At 38.0% G+C, this 22209-nt stretch overlaps 1 protein-coding gene across 1 annotated transcript; it reads right to left on the bottom strand.

The window, feature by feature from the left end:
* Window positions 1-98: 98 nt before the first annotated feature.
* LOC104098616 (AIG2-like protein D) lies at window positions 99-4405 on the bottom strand. Its single transcript, XM_009605400.4, has 5 exons — window positions 4137-4405; window positions 2891-2963; window positions 2459-2551; window positions 2188-2271; window positions 99-497 (listed from the first exon to the last, which is right to left on the bottom strand). The coding sequence occupies exons 1-5, from the start codon at window positions 4244-4246 to the stop codon at window positions 357-359; spliced, it is 501 nt and encodes a 166-aa protein (XP_009603695.1). The 5' UTR covers window positions 4247-4405; the 3' UTR covers window positions 99-356.
* Between the last annotated feature and the right edge of the window lie 17804 nt (window positions 4406-22209).

Below are 22209 nucleotides of genomic sequence, written 5' to 3'. Positions count from 1 at the left end.
CTAAGAGTTAGCGTCAAAATCTGAATAAGGGACTTTATATGTGTGTGTGTGTGTGGGGGGGGGGGGGGGGGGGGAGTAAACAGGCAGAGGATCTGGTGTACAGGAAGCTGTTTGTGTAATTGACAGGAAATGCTGTTGTTCAATCATATGCCTGCTTTAGTTAGAGCACAAGTGAAAAATATGTTACCCCTTTTGAATACTCCTACTATCTAGTATCTACAAATATTATATGAAGTTTACATAAGTCTATCTACAAATAGATTGAGAAGACTTCTGCATTGCAGACTGAATATCCATACTTTCTACATCAAGGCTTCTTTATTCTTTTATTGGTATACACTTACTCATCAACTACATCAAGGCTTGGACTTGTTCTCTTCCTGTGCATAGAAGGATTCATAAGTTGCCACTCTGGTTTTTGATTCTGGTAGCTCCAGTTCTTCACTGAACCCCATCGTCATTTTCAAGAAGTCTCCCTTGTGCAACTGTTTCCATTCCTACAAAACATTTCCATAAGCCAACACAAAAATTAAGGACTTGCTAACTTCAGTTAAGAAAGGAAGCAACATCGACTTGACGGAAACTACTTCTAGTAGAGGTGCTCTTGCTTATAAATATTAAGCACCTCCTCCACTTCTAACCAGGACTCTTGAACAAATAGCCAAAGCTATGGGCCCCTAATACTGTTCAAGCTCCCAATCTTTCCATTCACTAAAATACAACAACTACACCTCAATCCTAAACAAGTTCGGGTCGGTTGTGTCAATCCTCAATTTCCATTCACTAAAGCGAAACTAAAAGATCCCCATTCAAACGATGGCATACTCCACAACGATCAACAACGAAGTTGCTCCATTTGATGGAGAAAATTATGGTTATTTTTAACTTCAAATGAAAGCTCTGTTTATATTTCAATTTTTTGGAAATAGCCAATCAAGGCTCTTCGGGAGATAAGATGCTGAGACTCTGGCACAATGCAGAAAAGAAAGTAGGAAATCATAAGGTGATGCTCTAACTAATTTGCATTGTGTATCCAGCAAGGGTTAAGCAAATTTGCATTTTCAAGAATTTTTGGGTGCAAATAATTTAAAAGGCATAATGAAGACCATGCATCAGGGGTGTTAAAAAGTTAATTGACTACAAGATATGGAGTTAATTGTTATATGTGAAGACCAAATATCAATTTAAGTTGGAACACAACTTTAGCTTCGACTTCCTTGGTGTTTAACAGAGAAACTTTTCAAAGACTTGATATTCAACCTTTAAATTTCTCAAGATTCTTCAGATTTTATCATACCCTAAATTCTAAAAACACAAATTTGTTCAACATTCTCGGTTGAAAAGCAATGCTTTAGCATCTTTTCCCCAAGTTTCCTTCATGCTGATTCCTTTTTGTTTTTTTCCAACGCACCGGAGCTTCACCAGTCTTAGCTTTACGAGGAAGCAAGTTTGTTGAGTAGAATGAATCGAAAAGCAAAATAGAGGAACCTTCATGAAAAAGGGTCTCACACTGATAGAAGACCTAAACAAGTCCTAAACTTTATATGATCAAGTTGTGAGTTTTGCTTCTACAGTAAAATAGACTCTATAGGTTGTTGATAAGCAATAGTGTGCTGCCACAACAAAACTCTATCAGAACCACTTGGGGGTGGGGGAAAGTACCTATGAGTAACAAGTCTGCATGTATACGTTTGATTTCATACACGGATCAAACATGAGGACAAGTTGAAAACTGGAAACGTGCATTCAAACATGAAGAGGAAAACAAGGAATCCATAGTGTAAACAAGGTTATCGGACATTTATGATAACAAATACTCATTCAAAATCTCTCTTGAAGATACCGATTTGGTCCTTCCTTTCAAGTTTGGGATTAATGGAGACCTCAAATCAGGGGATTCACTAGTCTTCAAACAATTAAATGACTATAGTACTTATAGGTTTGCTGAGACATGTTGATTATATGCTTGTAAATCTCAGATCAAATACAACTACCTACTTGGAGCTTACAATCAGGCAACCAAAAAATAAATATAACCCTTGCAACAGACTACATTTTATAAATGCACTGTCCAGTCAAAATGAAGGAAAGGAAAGATAGGACTGGAGAAAAAAGTATATCCCCTCTTCGTATCTTTGCCCAACAAGCAGTTAAGAGAGGCGTAGATATATAAGATCTCACGTTTACCTCAAAGTCCCATTCTCCGTATAAATTTGGATCTCTCTTGTCAACCCAAACATATGTTTCAGCCTGCAATGTCTTGGAACTATCCTGCAAAGTGAAGACATACTCTACAAACCGAATACAATTGCAAAGTTGAAACTAATAGTTCAGTAGATCCAATAAACAGGAACATCTAAACTCTCAGACTGATCTGACTCATGCTCAATATCATGCTTGAGCCATGAAAAGAATATTCGTAATGCAACAATTTTTAAGAACTTTAGTGTATCAATACCATCAGTGAAACATCAACAGTCGTCCTTTCATACTCAACGTCCTCAAACATGTCCAGGATATTTAATTCAGGAACTGTGATATCCAAAAGAACCTGCAATTTTATTAGAACAAGCATATTTAGAAGATCCGAGGTATAGATCCAATTTTTCATAAGATCTCAATGACAAAGAACTGCATTAGTAGTTTGTTATCACTTCTAGTACTAATACTTGCAGCTATGGTGCTTGTAATGAAAATAATTTTGGTGATTCATTAAGCATGTCTAAAACAGCTCGTAAGGATTACATAATACAGAGCACAGGCGTCCTAAATGCTCTAAAGTACACAGTCGGACGGTTCAAAATACCTTTCTGTCAATGCTCTACAACAATACACCAACAAAAAAAAACGGAAGCTCTATAGAAAGAAAATGTTGAGAGGTTCAACAAACCTTCCCAGCAACTTTCTTGTTTTCTACGGGTAGAATGGCAGGATAAACACGCCCTTTAATGCTAAACCTGTGGCTACACCAAAATAATAGAATCAGTGGTTACTGGTTACCGCTAACAAGATAATAAAATTTTTTATCCCCCGTCACTTAGAGAAACAATGAACAGAACAAGTAAACACAAATTGGCATTGGATACAGGCAAAACAGCAAAAGAAACCCCATTGCCGAGCATTTGTTAGAATCCTACTATTGGGATTTGAGAATTATCAACAGGTAACTACAACTTGAGAATGCGTACAACCAAAACCAAAACAAATCCCATTACCAAGCATCTCTTTAGTTTCCTGCTTAGTCCTGTTGATACACATTAGATCTGGTATTTGCCAGGAATTTTTTTAATTAGGAGTCTTTTCAGTTTGTAGAGTTTCGTATGTCAATAGAAAAAATAGAGAACTCTTAATTTGTCTTAAAATACATTATAGAAAACTAGAATTACACATATCCAAATGGAGCGGATGAATATTTAGATTCATACAGCCGAGCTCAACTAGTTTGAAGAATACTATGTTGAAGGTATCAGTTGCATGAAATTTCATATAATAGCACGGTTCTAAACTCGTGGATAATGAGTCCACTCCTCTACCCATCTCCACTTAAATACTGGACTTTTGGCTGCAGCATGATTCAAACCTTTGACGTGCGACCTACCTAATCCACACATCACGTGCTAGCTCTTACCACTAGACCAAAGCCCTCGGGCTAGTAGTATCACTGATTTATGACTGAAATATTAGAGGCCGTTCAACTGAACTTGGCATTTTCTACACTTAATAGATGTTATATGTGAAAATTTAATAAAATTTAATAAAAAAATATTTTAATTTTAAACTCATAATCCCAAATGTGTATTTGATGTAGTGTTAAAGAACTTAAATGCTAAACTCTTCAAATTTAAGTCCTGCTTCCACCTCTGAGTCAGAACACGTCGAAATTAGAATCCATAACCTCCCAAAATTTCAGCTTAGTCCAAGAATTAGATTCCAAAATTTTCTACTATGTTCCTTTTAATTTTCTTTAAATATAGTGTCCATCGGCAATACCCATAAACAAAACACATATTCAAGCTTCGTCTTCTTCGTGCAAATGGAACCACAAATCAAAAAGGTAAAAGTGTAAAACAAGATCAATGGCTAATAAGTAACAGAATTTTATCTATTCAAAATAGAAAATAGGAAAGAGGACTGACTAATTGTGGAGAATAGCAGGATTAGATGGAGGGACGCGTTTGAGGAGTGCACGAACGACGTCGTCAGCTAATAGACTGCCATACACGAACACATTGAACACCGACGCCATTAGCAGTTCCCGAAATGGAGGAGAGAATTTTTAACTTATTTAACTGTCAATCATTGGTGAAAAAACAAAACTGTCAATATCCAATGAATAAATTTATGAGCATTTGACGCTTATGTCTAGGGGTGAAAATATGAACCAAATCGAAATCGATAATATTTTGATTTTGCTTGGTTTTGAAAATGGACTAAGTTTGAATCAAACTGTTTGATCTGATTTTAATTTTAAGCAAAAAATAGTTAGAAAAAATCAAACCAAACTGATTATAAAAATATCTACTTAAAACTTAATACACATATATGTATATTCTTTTATAAATTTTATGATACATATTAATTATTTGCATTCTTGATTTATAGTCTGTATCTTTGCAAATTTAGTAATCTAGTTTATTGTGTTTACATTCTAGTTTGATTGATATTTTTTATTTTGTTAAGTCCATAAAACTACTTTCATATTAAAAATAACTTGTATTTAGTTGAATCTTTAAACTTATCACATATAATTCAATTATCATCAAAATATCTTGGTAAATGATATATTTTTTCACAAAGAGTAATTGATTCGATCGTGTTATATTGGAATATAGTTGTCAGGTATGCATTTGGCTGTGTATATTTTATATTTAAGAAAAAATTGACAAAAATTTGAATAAACCGAAATATGACAAAACCGATGAAATTGAACCAATAAGAACTTGACTTATTGGTTTAGTTTGATTCCAATATTTTAAAAATAGACTTAATTGAATTGGTTTCTTTTTAGGAAAAAATCGATCCAGGTCGAATAATGAAACCCCTACTTGTGCATTCTGTATTCTAAGTGACTAAGTTATGTATTAATAATGTATACATATGCAAAGAATTTCTTTAAACAAATATGAGATTTATACAGAAATTAATTAGTTCGGTCAAATTCATAACCAACACATTAGTTCTCCCCCTGCTTGTCAATCTAATAAATTTATAAATTGATTAATCATATTCTTTCTGGTGAGTGCTTATCTTTTTAATAATGGAAGTTCATTCTCTTGGAATCTTCCAAATGTTGTCATCCAAATAATAAAACTGGCAAAATCAAGTAATAAAAAAAGTTATTTAATTTTGGTAATATGAAAATATCTAAATTGACGCATGTAGCGTTCAGATTTAGATTATGTTTATGTGGCAACGACGTAGATGATATGACTAAAGTGTATGTCTGTTAGAAGGTTCGTGAATACAATGATTTTTATTTAAACAAAAAGTACTCCTTCCGATCCTTTTTATTTGATCTTTCAGCATTTTTCATTTGGTCCAAAATAATTAATTTTTTCAAACCCAAGAACGGATTAATTTTTTCTAAAGTCATTCTTACTAATAAATGTTCTAAACAAACTTTTAATTTTTTTTTTTTGCAATTTCTATGAGTAAATCTGAGAAAGACAAAGATTAATATGTCAATGACATTTTTTTATTAATGTTTAAATTAACTTTCTCACAAGTGCGCAAAAGCTAAAAAAAAAGTCAATTTTGTAACCTCATGAAAGTAAAAGAAAGGGTAAATTTTTAAATCTCTCGCGATGTTTAAACAATCCAATAGATATTTACACTAAATAATTTGATAACATCTTTCGGGATGTTCAAACAATCTAATGAATATTTACACTAAACAACATGACTGCCTGAGAAATATTTGTTGTTCAACATCTACTATGATTATTTCGCCAAAGTGAAAATAATTGAGATTAATATGAATAGAGTTAGACGTAAAGAGGATAACCATTGCTCTCGGCGCACAATAGCAAGGAATGCGATTGTCACCGGAAAACGATGGCTCGTCGCCGGAAAACTGTGCATGACACTACTATATAATCGGGGAAGTTAATCACTCCAGCAAATGGCATACAAAAGGAATTACCACCACTCACATTTGGGAGCTTTCTACCACAGAAATACCATTCGATAGAGGAAATTCATGAAACTAATAGTTCTGAAGGTGATGTGCAACTTCAACCTGTCAAAGTGGAAGGAACAACGATACAAACAGCTCGACGATTACAGTACTCTGAAGCGAGTGGATCAGGAAAGCCAACTCCTACAGCAGCTTACATTGTACGAGGGAATCACAGCTCACAAATGGGTAAACCCTTGTCTTTTGTTCCTCCAATTGATAGAGATGGTAAGCGAATTGTTAAATTGAACGAGGGGGATCACAATCTCAGGCAGATTATTGGAAAACCTCCCTAATTGGGTACATAATAGGAGAAAATCCTTATGAAAAAACTATGGAGAACTTTGTTATAAATGTGTGAAATTTTGTTACTAAACCGCATATACTAATTCATTATGAGGGATATTGTATCTTCAAATTTCACAGCATAGCTGATAGGGACCAAGTGCTCCAGCCAGGGCCACATACATACAGGAACAAACCAATGGTGCTAGGGCTATCCGAAATTGATTTCTCATTCAACAAAGACATACAAAACATAGTGCCAGTCTGGGTAAGGTTCCCTGGGCTACCAATAGGATATTAGTCGACTGAGGATCTAAGCAAAATGGCCAGTATGGTGGGCAAGCTTCTATACACTGATAAATTCACTGCTCGTTATGAAAAGATATCCTATGATAGGGTTCTTGTGAAGGTGGATGCTACACATCCTCTTCCAGACCAGATAGAAATAGAATCACCTTTTGGCCCAATGGTGCAGACTATTGAATATGATTGGAGGCCTATTTTCTGTAATGACTGTCTGAAATTTGGTCATGATTCTTTTGACTGCTGGCATAACAAAAGCTACAATGAAGAGAAGGATAACAAGGAAATGGGAAAGCCAAGAAGAAAAAGAAGAAGAACAAAGAAGCCAGCTGGGGCTGTAAAGCAAACATGGATGGTAAAAAATCCAGAAGTGAATGCTGAAATAGAGGCAGAACCACAGAGGAAGGAAGCCATGCAAGCAGACCCTGCTCATGAGCCTGATTGCACTAAGATGGTTAGGAAGAGTATAGAGCTTGTAAAGAAAAATACTTTTATGCCATGTCAGACCAAGGAAGGGGTCAACCTGCAGAATAACATATGTTGCAATCATGTGAGTGAAAGACTAGCTTGCAATGATAAAGGGAAGGCAACTGCTGAGCTAAGATATGATGAGAGAGGAGGGAAACAGGAGGATCCAGGCCTAACATGCTATCCAAACCACCACCCTAAATGATCATTGCCACTTGGAAAATTAGGGGCCTGAACTAGGACCATAAGAAGAAGGAGGTAAAGATCTTTCTGGCTCAAAATAAAGTAGATATAATGGGGTGTATTAAAACCAGATTTAAAGAACATAAGGCTAAGAAAATACAAAAAAAGACTGCTCATGGGTGGAATGTTTACTGTAATTATTCTTATGCTGTAAATGGTCGAATTTAGATTATGTGGAGAGCACATATACAAATTCAGATTATTCACACTACAGATCAATTCATCCATTGTCTAGTAGAGGATACCAGAACTCAAATTACCACATATCTCAGTATCATCTATGCCCAGAATGATGACCATCAAAGGGAGACTTTATGGAGGGATATTAAACAGATAAATATGCAGGCTCAGGGGCCATGGCTGCTTAGTGGGGATTTTAACAATGTTATATCTTCTGAGGATAGAATAGGGTCCCTTGTAATGATTGATGAAACACTGGGATTCAAAGGTGTGATTGATTTTCTACAGCTTACTCCTCTTAGGGCTAAAGGATGGCATTTCACTTGGACAAACAAACAAGGCACTGGTTTAAGAGTATATAACAAGATAGATTGGGATTTGGGGAACTATCAGTGTATACATCGATATGGTCATGTGGAGACATATTTCTTGAATCCTTTAGTCTTTGATCACTCCCATATCCTAATCAAATGTGGTGGGCAGAATTATTACATCCTAAATATTTAGATTATATACAAATGTCATGGAACTTCCACAATTTCAAAATATTATTCAGCATGTTTGGAATCAGAATTATGATGTACAACAGGTCCGGTGCAAGCTGAAGGCTATGAAGATGCAACTGCAAGAATTTAATGCTTATATGGCTTCATACAAATAAAAACTTGAGCAGGAAAGAGAGAGAGACTGGTTATTATTCATGACCAGATTCATCAGGATCATTTAGCCCAAAACCTATTTGATTTAGAGAAAGACACACTAGCTGACATTAAAAAATGGAGCAATGTTGAGGAACAAGTGATGAGGCAGAAGTCCAGGGCCTGCTGGATTGAATGTTGTGATGCCAATACATAATATTTTCATGCTCAATGGAAGATTAGATCCAGCCAGAATAGTATAAACTCCATATACACTGACATAAGAATTAAGATAACTGATCCAAAACTGGTTGAGCATGAATTCATCAGAGTATTTAAGTCATTGATGGGAGATTGTGCTACTGAAATGCCTTGTGCAAATACAGCTATAATCAAAGAAGGATCATGCTTAACTGTGTCACAACATAGAGAATTAATCCAGAAAATTACTAATGAGGAAATCATTGTTGCAGTGTGGGAGATGCCTAGAGACAAAACACCATGTGTTGATGGATTTTCTGTGAAATTCTTTACTATAAACTTGAATATAGTGAAGGAGGGCATCTTTGCAGCTGTGAAGAACTTCTTTACTACAAGTAGCATGCGTGGAATGATCAATACTACAGCCATCACCTTAGTACCTAAAGTTCAAGCACCTTCAACAGTCAAGGACTATAGGCCTATTGCATGTTGTATCACATTGTATAAGATTATATCTAAAGCCATTACTAGAATAATCAAATTGTTCTTGATGGTTTAATTGGACACTCCTAGTCAGCATTAACTAAAGGAAGGTGTATTATTGATAACATACTACTAAGTCATGAGTTGTTTAAAGGATACTCCAGAAAAGGTATCTCTCCTATATGTGTGATGAAGGTGGATTTGAGGAAAGCCTATGATACCTTGGAATGGGGTTTTCTCAAAAAATGCTTATTAACCTTGGTTTTCCCTTCAAGTTTGTGCAATGGATAATGGTATGTGTTACTACAGTGTCATGTTCCTTGGTGCTAACTGGAGGACTAACCAAGCCTTTAAAAGGAAAAAAAAGGGATTAGACAAGGAGATCTAATGTCTCCATTCTTATTTGTCATTGCAATGGAGTATCTGGGAAAAGAACTGGGACAATTACATAAGAATGGAGATTTTAACTTTCATCCTAGATGCATGAAGTTAAATAATACGCATATTTATTTTGCTGATGATCTCCTGATGTATTGCAGAGCTTATATTGAGTCTATCAGAATCCTTAATGCGGCCTTTCACATATTCTCAGTTGTTTCTGGCTTGCAGGCAAATTTGGATAAAAGTGCTATATATATGGCTGGAATCTCATCAACTGTGAAACAGAAAATTCTCGCAACATTGGGTTTTACTGAAGGAAAGCTTCCTTTCAAATATTTGGGGATCCCCTTAGATTCTAAAAAGTTATCAGATCACCAATATCTACCTCTTATTGAGAAGATAACTGCAAGGGTCACATGCTGGTCAGCTAAGCTTTTATCTTATGCTAGCAGATGTCAACTGATCAAGGCTATTATTTTTGGCATTCAAACCTAGTGGGCACAGATTTTTGTTCTTCCAAAGAAGGTTATGAAATTAATTAAGGCAATATGCAGAACTTTCCTATGGACTGGTACTACTACTATCTCTAAGAGAGCACTAGTGGCATGGGAGAAAGTATGTAGGCCAACAACTGCTGGAGGACTCAATATACTGTGCATTAAACTGTGGAACAAAGCATCAATCATAAAATATTTGTGGGATATAACAAGAAAGAAGGATTGCTTATGGATAATATGGGTGCATAGCTTTTATATAAAGAATATAGACCTAGAAAAAATGGCTACACCTAAGACTGCATCTTGGGTGGTGAGGAAGATACTAGATGGCAGAGGTTTGATTATGGAGCACCAACAACTTAAAGGTGACATCCATATCAGATTAAAGTCAATGCTCACTGATACAAAGTTCCAGATAAAGCAGATGTACTTGAAACTGATACCAACATATCCCAGAGTTGAATGGAAAAGTTTGATGTTACATACCAACATACATCCCATATACAAATTCACTTTATGGATTCCGGCACAACAAAGACTAGTTACAGTGGAAAGGCTATTGAAGATTGGCATCCAAATTCCTACAGCCTGTGCATTTTGTGGGCATAGCCTGGAATCCTTTAACCACTTATTTTTTGAGTGCATCATCACATAACAGCTGTGGTCCAGACTATATTCATGGTTGGGATATAATAGGAGCATTGTGATTGGAAAACATAATTGAAATGGGCATGCAAGAAAGCCAAGAGCAGAGAAGGAACAAATATGATTACTAGTTGTGTGTTTGCCATGATTATTGCATTGATTTGGAGGGAGAGAAACAAGATCAGATTTGAACAAGCTAAATTTGATAATTCTCAAATATGTAGGGAGAAAATAATGCACATACATATCAGAGAAAAGGACACAGTCAAGTGGAAAGAAGTATTGCAGCAGCTGAATTGGGTTCCATAGACAATTAGAAAATACAGTAGGAATCCTTGATGTACCTGTTATGAAACAAGCGTCTATATGAAAAGTATAATGTAGGATAGCTAGACACAGAAATTAATAGAAGCAAATTGTGATGTATATCTGGAGTAGCCTGTCAAAGCTAATCCTTGGACTCAACTGTACATATTTTTGAGTATAAATAGAATATAATGTTTAACTCAAAAAAAATAAAATGAATAGAGTTATTTAACTAATAGTTCCTCTATAATTAAAATAATTCTTTTGCCAAAACAAATGACTTAAATCCAACCTGCTTATTGGCTGGCCACCAGATGGATGGGACTTAAATCTAACCTGCTTACGGCTTATAATGGAAGTTTAGTATGATTAATGGTTGAGATCCTTAATTTTTTAGTTAACTTAAAATATAATTTAATTCTCTCTTTAATTAACATCTTTGATTAAGATTGTAAGATAGCAATCATTTAATATCATAGACTTTGTACTTCGCACCTTTAGCTCTTGAAAGAAAAAATCGGCACTTTTTATAGTTCATTTTTTTTTTTTTGTAAATATACTTTTTATAGTTGTGTGTTCAAATTAAATAAAACAAATTCCTACATCGGTATTATGTTTTCTTTTGTTACTGATGACAAGTGCAAAAATTGACCCATAATTTTATTGCCTTTACAACTTGTTATGTAACTGATGTGTGGCTATAATTCCATAGTTTCATACATTATGTGCCTTGCATTTACATGCTTTAATGATAAATTGCGCTTTATTTGCGCATAATGAAGTCTATTTTATGTGTAGGTGAATTGGAGATAAAAGTAGAGCAAAAAGGGATACCTAAACGTTGAAAGTGTGCTCGAGAACAGTGAAATGGAGAGACCTGGCGAGGCTAGTCAAAGGCCATGCTGGACCAGGCTTTAGCCTGGCGAGGCCAGCCTAATTCCAGGTGTTAGGCTGGCGACGCCAGGCCTAACGCCAGGTCCAATCCGAGTTTTGAAGACTTAATTCGTTCCGGAATTGACTAGGACTCGGCCCACCCGTTTAGGGTTTCTTCTACACATATAAATAGACCTAAAACACCACTTGGAAGAACGTTTTTTCAGCAGCCAAGAAGGGACTTGGGCAGCCAGAGGCAAGCAGAGCTGGTGGAATCAACTCTTGGGAGTTAGAATTATCATTTCTACATCTTTTCATCTTTACTCTATATTTTAATTATGCAAAATATTTGGGATATTGTTACTATGAGTATGAGTAGCTAACTTCCTAATCTAGGGTGTTGATGGAACCTATTGAAGGATGATTTTCTTGTTACGTTAATATAGATTTGACGTAGTATTTTCTCTATTTGTTCAACTATATTATTCTTGTGGTTGATTGAAGGGCCCTCAATTAGCTATGCCTATTTAGTATGTATTACTCGGGAGAGAGTGCATATTTAGGTAGTTGTTGAACAACATCACTCCTAAGTGTATATGAGGGATCAATACAGAGGTTTAAAAGTGGGTTTAGGGATAACGAAACCTTGATGTGATCTGAGTGAGCTATACTTAATACCAGCTAGCGTAATTCGGGAGAATATACCTAGTAAATTATGGTAATTACTCGGGAGAGAGTTACGACAGTTAGAGAGCTCATGGTCGATAGAGAAGACTTAAGCAAATTTATAGAAAACGTAGCGAAAAAGATTCCAACAATAGGGGAAATCACAATCTTAGATCATTCCAATTCTTATTTACAACTTGTTCATAGTTAGCTGTTAGTTATTACATTTTCATTACGTAATATTTAGTTAATAAAACCCAATCTGCTACTTAAATATTTCTGAAGATTGATTGTGTGAATTTGTGCGAGTCTAGTAGCTGTGTTTGATAGGTTAATTCCTTGTGGGATTCGACTCCGGACTTGTAAACCGAATTATATTTGCAACGACCGCTTAGTCCTTTTTATAAGGCATAGTTGGGCGTGATCAAATTTTGGCGCGGTTGCCGGAAAATTAACGGTATTAATTACAACTAAAAGAAGTGCTAGAATTCTTAGTGTAGTCAATTTTCTCCATTCTAAACCAAATACATTGAAATTTTAACGTTTGTAATCTTGGGTGTTATAGGTGCATGCCTAGGAATTACTCAAGAACTGGTGAATTGCTTGAAGCGATATCAGATCCTGAGAAAATTTTCAAGGCACTAAATCATGCAAACAAGAGAAGCAAACAACAACGAAACTAGAGAGAACAAATTGAACCAAACATGGCTGACGGAATAGAAAATCCAATAAACAACAGAAACAATGAGAATGAACCAAACATTCGGGGTGTGGTCCCTCTTGTACCAGAAATAACATTATATGATTGGGCACAACCCACCACCGACAATCTGACAATCGTAATTGCAGTCCCTCAGATACAAGCAGAATAATTCCAAATCACAAATAACATGCTACATTTTTTGCAGAACAAAGGACAGTTCTCAGGGTCACACATTGAAGATCCTCAGCAGCACCTGAAGAATTTTCTGTCAATATGTTTAACGCAAAGGCAACTTAACGTAATACCGGACGCAATAAATCTTTTGTTGTTCCCATTCTCGCTGACAGGAGAAGCTCAGACTTGGCGTAATTCACTCCCCATAAATTCCATCACTACTTAGGAGGAATTAGTCAAGCAATTTTTGAACAAATTCTACCCACTAAATAAAACTGCCCAACAGATTGATGATATATTGAGCTACAGGCAGAAACCAGCAAAATCACTACAAGAAACATGGGAGAGGTTCAAGAGCATGCTGGTTAAGTGTCCACATCATGGTATTCCAGATCAGATGTTGGGGCAAAGAATCTATATGGGACTGGCTGACATCTTAAAGGTCAATGTTGATGCTTCAGCAGGTGGAGCATTTCTGAGTAAAACATTCGCAGAATGCAAGATCCTACTTGATAAGATGGCACAAAACTCAGGATGGATGACCAGAGCCTCCACGATCACTCTGGTAGTTCACTCGGTGGCGTTGGACCCAAACAACTCCATAGCTGAGAATGTGGCCACTCTAATGACACAAATGAGTATCCTCACCAAGAAGATTGATGAATCAAGCCAGAAGCAACAGGTTCACATAGTTGACACAACTAATAGAGGCTTATGTACACCATGCATTAACCAACCATATGTTTGCTCGTGGAGTGCGGAAGGTGACAACCAGCAATATTATGAAGATATGAATTATGTAGCCAACTATGAGGGACAGAGGCAAGGTGGTCTGAATTGGGGTCAACATAATCAACAGTATAGACCAGCACAGCAGCAATACAATAACAACAACAATCCTAGAGCTATGCGACCAATGGGTCAAGTTGCGCCTTACCCAAGGCAACAGGGCTACATCCAGCAAAATCAGAAGCTGACTTATCAACAACCTCAACAACAACAGATTATAAGACTAGATGATGGGTTTACTAAACTTGAGGGAATGTTGGACAGCAACAACAGAATGCTGCAACAATTGATTGGATCCACAGGAAAAATGCAACAGAGGGTAGACTCGCATGAATCAACGATAAAGGGTATTGAGATTCAATTAGGACAGATTTATATGGCCCTAAACAATCGTCCCCAAGGGACGTTACCTACAGATACACAAGTCAATCCAAAAGAACAGGGCCCAAAACAGCGCATGGCATTGAGTCTACGAAATGGTAGAGATCTGGAGCAAGAGATGGCTCGCGAAAGCCGGCCTACTAAAACACTTGTGCCTGTCCCCGTCGAGATAGATGACTCAACAGGGTTGAGAGAGGTGACGGTACAATATGCGCCAACCAAAACAAACAAAGAAAAAGAAGTCGCGAAGGAAACTGAGTCAGAGCAAGAGAAGGCAGCAGAAACAGTGCCAGAGCAGGTTCAAAATCAAACCACTTTAAAGAAGCAGCCTCCAGCACCTTTCCCCCAAAGATTGGCCAAATATAAAAAAGATGAGCAATATAAGAAATTCTTAGAGATGTTGAAGCAAATTCAGGTAAACATTACATTGATTGATGCCTTAAAGGAAATGCCTGGTTATGCAAAAATGATGAAGGACTTGATGTCTCGTAAGTTCGATTTTCAAGACTTGGCCACAGTTACACTAACTCAGACATGTAGTGTTGTTGTGACAAAACCCATAGCTGAGAAGTTATTTGATCCAGGGAGTTTCACAATCCCATGCACAATAGGCAACTATGCGTTTGCTAAGGCACTCTGTGATTTGGGGGCAAGAATAAACTTGATGCCCTTGACTATCTACAAAAGGTTAGGCATTGGAAGAGTTAGACCCACGTCTATGCTGTTACAGCTGGCTGACCGGACAGTGAAGAGGCCCTTTGGTATCCTTGATGATGTATTAGTACAGGTAGGGAAGTTTGTTTTCCCAGTAGATTTTGTCATTTTAGATTGCCGGGTTGACGAGGAGATTCCCATAATTTTGGGAAGGCCATTCTTGGCCACTGGGAGAGCCCTAATTGATTGTGAAATTGGAGAGCTAAAAATGAGATTTAACGATGAAGAGATAACATTTAATGTGCAGAAATCTATGCGGTGACCCAGTGAGTTTGTTAACTGCTCTATGATAGAAGCTGTGGATGTGATCTTGGAGGAGGAAGATAAGACGCTGAATGCATAAGACCCTCTAGCAGCATGCCTCATGAACTTAGAAGAGATGAATGGTGAAAACTTGGCAGAGTGGGTTTTGGCCCTTGAAGGGCGAGGGTACTGGAAAAGAGAGCTCGAGTTCGAGCCCTTACACTTAGAAAAAAGAAAAACACCTCCAACTAAGCCGTCAATTGAAGAACCACCATAGTTGGAACTAAAACCGTTACCTTCTCACCTCAGTTACGCTTTCTTGGGACCTAAATCCACTTTACATGTTATTATCTCATCCAGTTTGTTAGATGTGCAGGCAAAACAACTTTTGCAGGTGTTAATGGAATGCAAGACTGCAATTGGCTGGACCATTGTAGATATTAGGGGTATCAACCCGACATTTTGTATGCATAAGATTCTATTGGAAGATGGGCGCAAACCTTTCAGAGAACATCAAAAAAGGCTAAACCCCAACATGAAAGAAGTGGTGAAGAAAGAAGTGATCAAGTGGTTAGATGCGAGAATCATCTTCCCAATCTCTGACAGTAACTGGGTTAGCCCAGTTCAGTGTGTGCCAAAGAAGGGTGGAATGACTGTATTGCCCAATGAGAATAATGAGTTGATCTCAACTCGTACAGTTACGGGTTGGCGAATTTGTATGAATTATAGAAAACTGAACACAGCAACCCGAAAAGACCATTTTTCTTTACCATTCATTGACCAAATATTGGATAGACTGGCAGGAAGGTCTCACTTCTACTTTTTGGATGGGTATTCGAGGTACAATCAAATTTTCATAGCCCCTGAGGATAGAGAAAAGACATCATTCACTTGCCTGTATGGCATCTTTGCCTTTCGGAGAATGCCGCTTGGCCTATGCAATGCACCGCCCACCTTTCAGAGGTGTATGTTAGCCATTTTCACTGACATGGTTGAAGATATTATGAAAGTCTTTATGGATGATTTCTCTGTGGTAGGGTATTCGTTTGAAGACTGTCTGCACAATTTAAGAAGAGTGTTGAAAAAGTGTGTGGAGACAAATTTAGTGCTGAACTGGGAGAAGTGACATTCGTTGGTACAAGAAGGCATAGTGCTGGGGCATCGAGTGTCCAGCAAGGGTATTGAGGTTGACCATGCTAAGGTTGAGGTGATTGAGAAGTTGCCACCACCCACTTCAGTTAAGGCAGTAAGAAGTTTCCTCGGGCACGCTGGGTTCTACAGGCGATTTATAAAGGATTTCTCTAAAATTGCTAACTCCTTATGTAAACTCCTTGAAAAGGATCATTCTTTTGTGTTCTCTGATGACTGCAGGTTAGCATTTGAGGAGCTGAAAAGGAGACTGGTGACTGTACCAATCATCGTCGCACCCAATTGAGAGCAACCATTTGAGCTCATGTGTGATGCGAGTGACTATGCTATAGGAGCAGTCCTGGGGCAACGGAAGGACAAACTGGTGCACCCAATTTACTATGCAAGCAGAACGCTAAGCGGTGCATAACTCAATTATACCGTGACTGAGAAAGATATGTTGGTTGTCGTGTTTGCATTCGACAAATTCAGGTCTTACTTGATTGGTTCAAAAGTGATTGTTTATACTGACCATGCAACACTAAGGTACCTGATAGCAAAGAATGAGTCAAAGCCACGCTTTATCCGTTAGGTTCTTTTGCTACAAGAATTTGATTTGGAGATCCGCCATAGAAAAAGGGCAGAGAACCAAGTGGCAGTCCACCTTTCAAGGTTGGAGGGAGCTGAAAAGAAAGTCGAGGTAGAAGATATAATTAAGACATTCCCAGATGAACAATTGCTAGCAGTGACATTGGAGGAAGCGCCATGGTATGCAGACATTGCAAACTACCTGGCAAGCGGTATTGTCCCCTGTGATCTTTCCTCTGTTCAAAAGAAAAAGTTCTTTCGTGAATGTCACATGTATTATTGGGATGAGCCTTACCTGTTCAGGATTTGTGTTGATAACATGATCCGGAGATGTATCCCCGAGATAGACCAATCTTCTGTTTTGCAGGCTTGTCATACATCACCATATGGTGGCCACTTCGGAAGAGTAAGGACCGCCGCGAAAGTGCTGGAATCGGGCTTCTACTGGCCGACAGTGTTCAAAGATGCACACTTATGGGTGAAAGGTTATGACGAATGCCAACGAACTGGGAATATTTCCTGCCGACATGAGATGCCTATGAACCCAATTCAAGAGGTAGAAGTGTTTGACATGTGGGAAATCGATTTCATGGGGCCTTTTGTCAGCTCATATAGCAACAAATACATACCCGTAGCTGTAGATTACGAGTCGAAATGGGTAGAGGCTACAACGCTCCCGACAAATGATGCTATGAGGGTAATTGGTTTTTTGAGAAAGAACATATTCACCCGATTTGGCACTCCAAGGGCGATAATCAGTGACGGAGGAACTCACTTCTGCAGTCGAGCCTTCGCAAAGCTATTAGAAAAGTATGGTGTACGTCACAAAGTTGCCACCCCATATCATCCACAAACGAGTGGGCAAGTAGAAGTGTCGAACATAGAGATAAAAAGTGTTTTGACAAAGACTGTGAATGCTACAAGAATGGATTGGGCAAGGAAGTTAGATGATGCACTCTGGGCCTATCGTACCGCTTTCAAAACTCCGATTGGTATGACGCCATATAAATTGGTATTTGCGAAGGCATGCCACCTACCAGTGGAGTTGGAACACAGAGCTTTATGGGCACTGCGACAGTTGAATCTTGATATAGAAGCTGCGGGCACAAGTAGAGTCACAGAGCTGCACGAGCTTGATAAATTTCGTTGCCATGCTTTTTAGAGCACAAGATTATACAAGGAGAGAATGAAAATAATGCACGATAAACATATTCTTGAACGGAGTTTTAAACCCGGAGATAAGGTATTGCTATACAACTCGAGGTTGAGGTTATTCCCGGGTAAGTTAAAGTCACGATGGTCGGGACCATTTAGTGTGGTGAAGATTCACCCCACCGGAGCCATAGAGATTGCTGCATCAAATAACTCTCGCACCTTTAGAGTCAATGGGCACATGTTAAAACATTATTTGGGCATGGAAGATGCGAAGGTAATGTTGGTGACTCATTTGCTCGAGCCACCAAGGTTAAGCGAGCCTTAAGTGCAATTATCTGTGTCGTGCCACGACCTTAAATCAGGCGCTTGTTGGGAGGCAATCCAATTCGTAGTTGATTTTTAGTGTAGTTAGAATTTTTCCTTTCTTTTTTGTTGTTGTTGTTTTGTTTTTAGGTACTAACAAGTTTGCAGGCGAGTTGGGCAAGTCGAACAGGGTTTAAGCATCACCTGACACACCAGGCATTGGGGCTGGCGACGCCTGGCTAACGCCAGGATCTGCTTAGCCTTAGGCTGGTGACGCTGGCTAAAGCCAGGGTCTGCTTGGCCTTAGGCTGGCGACGCCGGGCTAACGCCAGGTACTAGGCCAGGCGACGCCAGGTAAGTTATTTCGGCCCAGCTTAAGTTATTTTAGTCAAACCTCCAAACATTACACGCCCTAAACACTGAACACAATACAAACAACCCTAACCTTACTTAAACCAAAAACACATCAAGCTTTAGGAAAGAAATTCACAAGCACACACATCTTCTCATCATCGTTGCTCTCAACCAAACACACTGCATGAATTGCCCTCACCCACAAACACTCAACAACACATTGCCATAATGGTTTTCCCCATCCCCATTGAAGTCAAGTTTAATCTTGTTATTCTTTCAAACTAATCAGAAATTCTTAGGCAGCTCCCTCCTCTCAAAAGCTTCAAAGGTATGATTTAATCTCTTTTCTTTGAAATTTCAAGAGAGGTACAAGTATACAATTACACACAAAAATTGGTGGTTGTTCTTCATTGTGGTATTGAGTTTGTGTGCCCCAACCCCATGAAACCCCATAGGAATGGTGCTGTGATTATGACAACATGTGGTAGTACGGAACCCCCAAGCCGATTTGGGAGGATAAGGCAATCCCTCATGTCCATAAGAAATTCCATGGCACTAATGCATGTTAAGTGTTTGATATAATGCCTCAATGGCATTCTGTGTCCCCATTGGAGCCCGAGACTCCGGGATTAATAGACTAGTGTTATGAAGTCATACACTACGATAAAAATTTAAGTGTGGGGTGGCTCGCGAGTAGACCATGTATTGTTCTTTGATTCTAATATTAAGAAAAGACGAGGTGAAGTCTGAGTAACCTCGGAAAGTCGGAAAAAAATTTATGTGTGTAGTGTGTAATGCAGTTTTATCTGACTACTGCTTATTTGTGTAGGAACAACGATGCCTCCCAGAAAAGACACAGGCAAAGCCAAGGCTACTTCCACTGCGCCGGCTAAAGTAAAGGCGACCTCAACACCTCCCCCAAAGAAGAGAAAAAGGGGGGAAGCTACCTCCAATCCAAGCGGAGTACAAGCTGTAGCAGCTATAGCAGCTATGCGTCAACAACCACAAGGCCAACAGGATTTTGGCATCAATAACATACCACAGCATACTAAGGATTGGTACACGCGTTGTAGGCCTAAACATGTACACCCGGAAGCAGCTATCAATGAACGCAGCTTGAAAGCAAAGTATCAGGCAATTTGGATGGGCATTCAGGATATGGGGTTGAGCTATGTATTCAAGAACACAGGGAACATTAATCTCAACTTAGTCCGAGAATTCTATGCAGGGTTTGATCTGCAGAGTACTGAACAGTTGGTGCCGATTCGTGGCGATTGATAGATATTTCACCCACGGCCATATGCAACTTTTTAGGTGCTCCAGATGTTCCTGTGGAGCCATTGAACCACTTCATTCGCCGGCCTACATACAGAGAGTTGAGACACATGCTTTGTGGTGCCGATTCTACGACAGCATGGGTCCGGGATAAGATAACTAATCGGCACACGAGGTTTCCCAAGAAGAAGATGAAGACGTTGCTTGATCAAGGAGTTTCTTTACACCGTACTCATTTTTCGTGTTTTGTCATTTTGTGCATGCACTGAGGACAATGCATGATCTAAGTGTGGGGTGGGGACTTGTACATGTTTAATTTTAGTCATTTAGTTATTTAGTGTTAATTGTTTTAGTGCCATTAAGAAAAAAAGTTTAACTCATCCTGATGATGGATCTCCTAGACAGTTTTATTGAGGGAAGTAAGTCAAAAGAAAATACCAAAAAGATTTTTTGTGTGCAGGCATTGTAGTAATTCCCCCTTGATTTTTCTTTGGGCCACGGTTCTTTTTCAGGAGCTTTTAGTTGAACCGGGCGTAGTTAGTTCTAATTTTTAGGAGTAGGAACCACGAAGCCATGCATTTAATTGTAGCAATATCTCTTAGCTTTGTTATGCCTTGAGAATAGTTAGTACTATGATTGTGACGCTTAGGCTCGATTTTTGATTCTCACATAAGTACCTTAATTTGTAGATTCCTAATTCTGCTTAACTGCTTTGACTGGAGTGTCGCGATGAAACCAATCCTGAGTGAGTTATGTGCCATGCGTGTGTGAGTTTTGTATGTATTCTGTGCATTGCATTTGATGTCTAGAACTTGCCCTCTGTGTGTGCAAAGCGAAATAGTAGTCTTGTTCATTCTGAGAAGTGATATAGGCGTTTCTTTGTTAAGCCAGATATATAAAATTTACCACCCTAAATGTTATGTATCGTAGTTAACCCCGTTGAGCCTATAATCTTGTTTCTTTGGTAACCACATTACAAGCCGTACACCTTTATTTTAATCGATCATATATTTGAACCTTTTCACTTCTCATGAGCACTCGAATTGTTATGAACTTTGTAAAAGTTAAAGTATGGGGTGGTTGGTTCGGCTTTTGTGTGGAACTAATGAAATAAGGAGAAATGTGCACTGTTTTAAAAAAGTAAGAGCCACTTGAATTGAAAAAGAAAGAAAAGAAAAATTAGCTATATTGTAGTGAAAAATATTCCTTGATAGTGGTGACTCTTGATGTAATTGTGCTTAAAGAAATATGGAGTTAATATAAATTGAAGTGAAGGTGGAATGTTTGGTTTGGCACAAGTATGGTATATGTGTTAAAGTATATGTATTGAAGTGCTTAAGGGAGGTGTAGTCACTCATATCCAAATGTATCATACTCGACCCGCAGTCTACATTATAACCAATGAAAGTCCCACTTGATCTTAGACTGAATGAACTCGATTAGTAGAGTATTACACTACGAGCAAGCCTATGGTGCATCATTTGTGGCATATGAATGTTATTTCTGAGAGCGAGTGAATTTTTTCTATCTTGAGTTCCTATGTTCTTAAAATTCATTATGTATGGAACGAAACTCTTTGATTAGGTGAGGGCACATGATTCATAAAGAAAAGGTAATGTTGTTGACATCCATGTCAGAGTAAGTAAGTAAATTTTGAATAAGGCATGTCAGAGTAAGTAAGTGAATTTTGAATAAGGCATGGTATTTGTGAGTCGAATCTTGAGGCGAGGATGTCACACTTGTGTGCTTAAACTATTTTAAAAATTCTTGATGTAATGAGTTAGGAGAATTGCTTTAAAATGTCGTATCTATAAGTGTAGTTTGATTTCTCGAGGACGAGCAATGTTTAAGTATGAGGTATTGATGTGTGGCTATAATTTCATAGTTTCGTACATTATGTGCCTTGCATTTACATGCTTTAATGATAAATTGTACTTTATTTGTGCATAATAAAGTCTATTTTATGTGTAGGTGAATTGGAGATAAAAGTAGAGCAAAAGGGATACTTAAACGTTAAAAGTGTGCTCGAGAACAGTGAAAAGGAGAGACCTGGCGAGG

The sequence above is a fragment of the Nicotiana tomentosiformis genome, chromosome 12 (genome assembly GCF_000390325.3).
Source record: "Nicotiana tomentosiformis chromosome 12, ASM39032v3, whole genome shotgun sequence".
Lineage (NCBI taxonomy): Eukaryota > Viridiplantae > Streptophyta > Magnoliopsida > Solanales > Solanaceae > Nicotiana > Nicotiana tomentosiformis.
This window is presented reverse-complemented; position numbering and strand designations above follow the sequence as displayed.